The 1886-nt window shown below is 66.1% G+C and overlaps 1 protein-coding gene across 1 annotated transcript; it reads right to left on the bottom strand.

Moving 5' to 3' along the window:
* Positions 1 to 501: 501 nt before the first annotated feature.
* NPBWR1 (neuropeptides B and W receptor 1) lies at positions 502 to 1494 on the bottom strand (the record flags this gene model as incomplete). Its single annotated transcript, XM_080646353.1, has 1 exon — positions 502 to 1494. The coding sequence occupies one exon, from the start codon at positions 1492 to 1494 to the stop codon at positions 514 to 516; it is 981 nt and encodes a 326-aa protein (XP_080502479.1). The 3' UTR covers positions 502 to 513.
* Positions 1495 to 1886: the final 392 nt, after the last annotated feature.

Raw genomic sequence — 1886 nt, 5'->3', positions numbered from 1 at the left:
GGCAAGTGCGGAGCCCACGAGCCGCTGCGTCCTCGGACCTCGCCCGCCGGAGGTAGCGCCGCGGGCTCCACCTAGAGCCAGGCTGCGCACGCCTTGGGGGCCCGGAAAGCGAGCTGCGGAACGAGAAAGAAGTTCCCAGCACTTCTTCCTTCCTCCTATTCTCCTCCCCTAACAAGTTCAGCCCCCTATTCTCCTCCCCTAACAAGTTCAGCCCCCTATTCTCCTCCCCTAACAAGTTCAGCCCCCTATTCTCCTCCCCTAACAAGTTCAGCGGGGTGCCCTTCGGCATTAGGAGCCATCGTGCGCGTTCTCAGCCGCCACTGTCCTCACTCTGGGTGTGCTTGCTCCAGCATCACCCAAAGGACCAGGCAAGTTCAGCTTACGGGCACGCCTAGGTCTGGGCCCGAGAACCTGCATCTCTAGCAGGTTTGAAGAGGCGGAGGTTGGAAGATTGCAGGCCAGGGCTGGCGGTGCTGAGGTGGAGCGCGGGCCGCGGGGGGGCGTGCGGGGGAGTCAGGCGGCGGGGCGGCAGGCCAGCAGCCGGCGGAGGCTCCTGCGGAAGCCGTCGTCCAGGAAGGCGTAGAGGAAGGGGTTGAGGCAGCTGTTGGCGTAGCTCAGGCCGGTGATGCCGTAGGAGACCGCGACGACCAGCGGCGTCTGCGGGAGGTCGGTGGTGAGCACCACCACGGTGCTCAGGTGGTAGGGCGTCCAGCAGAGGAGGCACGCGGCCAGGATCGCCGCCACCAGGAGAGTGACCCGCTTCTTAGCGCGGTCCAGGGCCTTGGCCTGCCCGTCGAGGCGCATGGCTCGCAGCCGGCACAGCAGGGCGATGTAGAGGACGCAGATGGTAGTCACTGGGATGGCAAAGCCCAGCACGAGCGAGTAGAGGCGGCTCGCCCGCCACCAGAAGGCCTCGGGCTGCGGGAAGACCAGCACGCACTGGCGCCGGCCTTGCTCCTCGTCGAGCCGGGCGAAGATCGCGAAGGGCAGCACCACCAGCGTCACCAGCGCCCACACCGCCAGGCTCACCGCGCGCGCCGCGCCGTACGTGCGCCCGGCCACCCGGCGCGACTCGGCCGTGGCCAGCACCACCAGGTAGCGGTCGGCGCTCATGACGGTGAGGAAGTAGAGGCTGCAGAAGGTGTTGTACTGGTCGATAGCCACGATGAGCTTGCACATGAGCTCCCCGAAGGGCCACTGCCGCAGCAGCAAGTCGGCGATATTGATGGGCAGAACCAGCGTGAAGAGCTCGTCGGCGACGGCCAGGTTGAGGATAAACAGGTTGGTGACATTCTTGCGGGGCGTCCGCAGCAGCACGCACAGCACCGCCGAGTTGCCCGCCAGCCCCACGGCGCAGATCACCGCGTAGACCACGGGCACGGCCACGGCCAGCGGCGGCGGCGGCGGCGGGCTCGACGCGTTGGGGCAGCCCAGCGCGAAGCCGGGGTACGACGCGTTGAAGGGCCCCAGCTCCCAGGACGACGCGTTGGGCATCTCGGCGAGGGTAGGGGTGCGGCCGATTCCGTTTTCTCCGCCGCCGCCCTGCGGGGCTCCAAGCCCTGCTCTGGTCCTTCCGGGAGGCTCCTTCTGAGCCCACGGTCGCCGCGGACTCCAGGGGCTGCAAAGCCAAACGAAAGCACAGGTGAGCTCCTGGGCGTGCGGCTTTAGGTACAAGTGCGGGGCCGGGGGTCAGGGACGGCTCCCCAAAGCTGCTCCACGTGATCGCTCTCTGCCACCTGTTGAAATCATATTCTAATCAGCTGAATACAGGAAAGCGAAAACAATCTTTTCACAGGAAAAACAGAGACCCGTCTCCCCTGTTTTAGGACACCCTGGCAGACCCGGGTCACTCCAGCGAACTCTGCAGTGTCAAGCAAGCTTCGGTC

Source organism: Plecotus auritus (genome assembly GCF_963455305.1).
Source record: "Plecotus auritus genome assembly, chromosome: 11".
Taxonomy (NCBI): Eukaryota; Metazoa; Chordata; class Mammalia; order Chiroptera; family Vespertilionidae; genus Plecotus; species Plecotus auritus.
The sequence above is the reverse complement of the archived record's forward strand: the minus strand, read 5'-3'. Positions and strand labels throughout refer to the sequence as shown.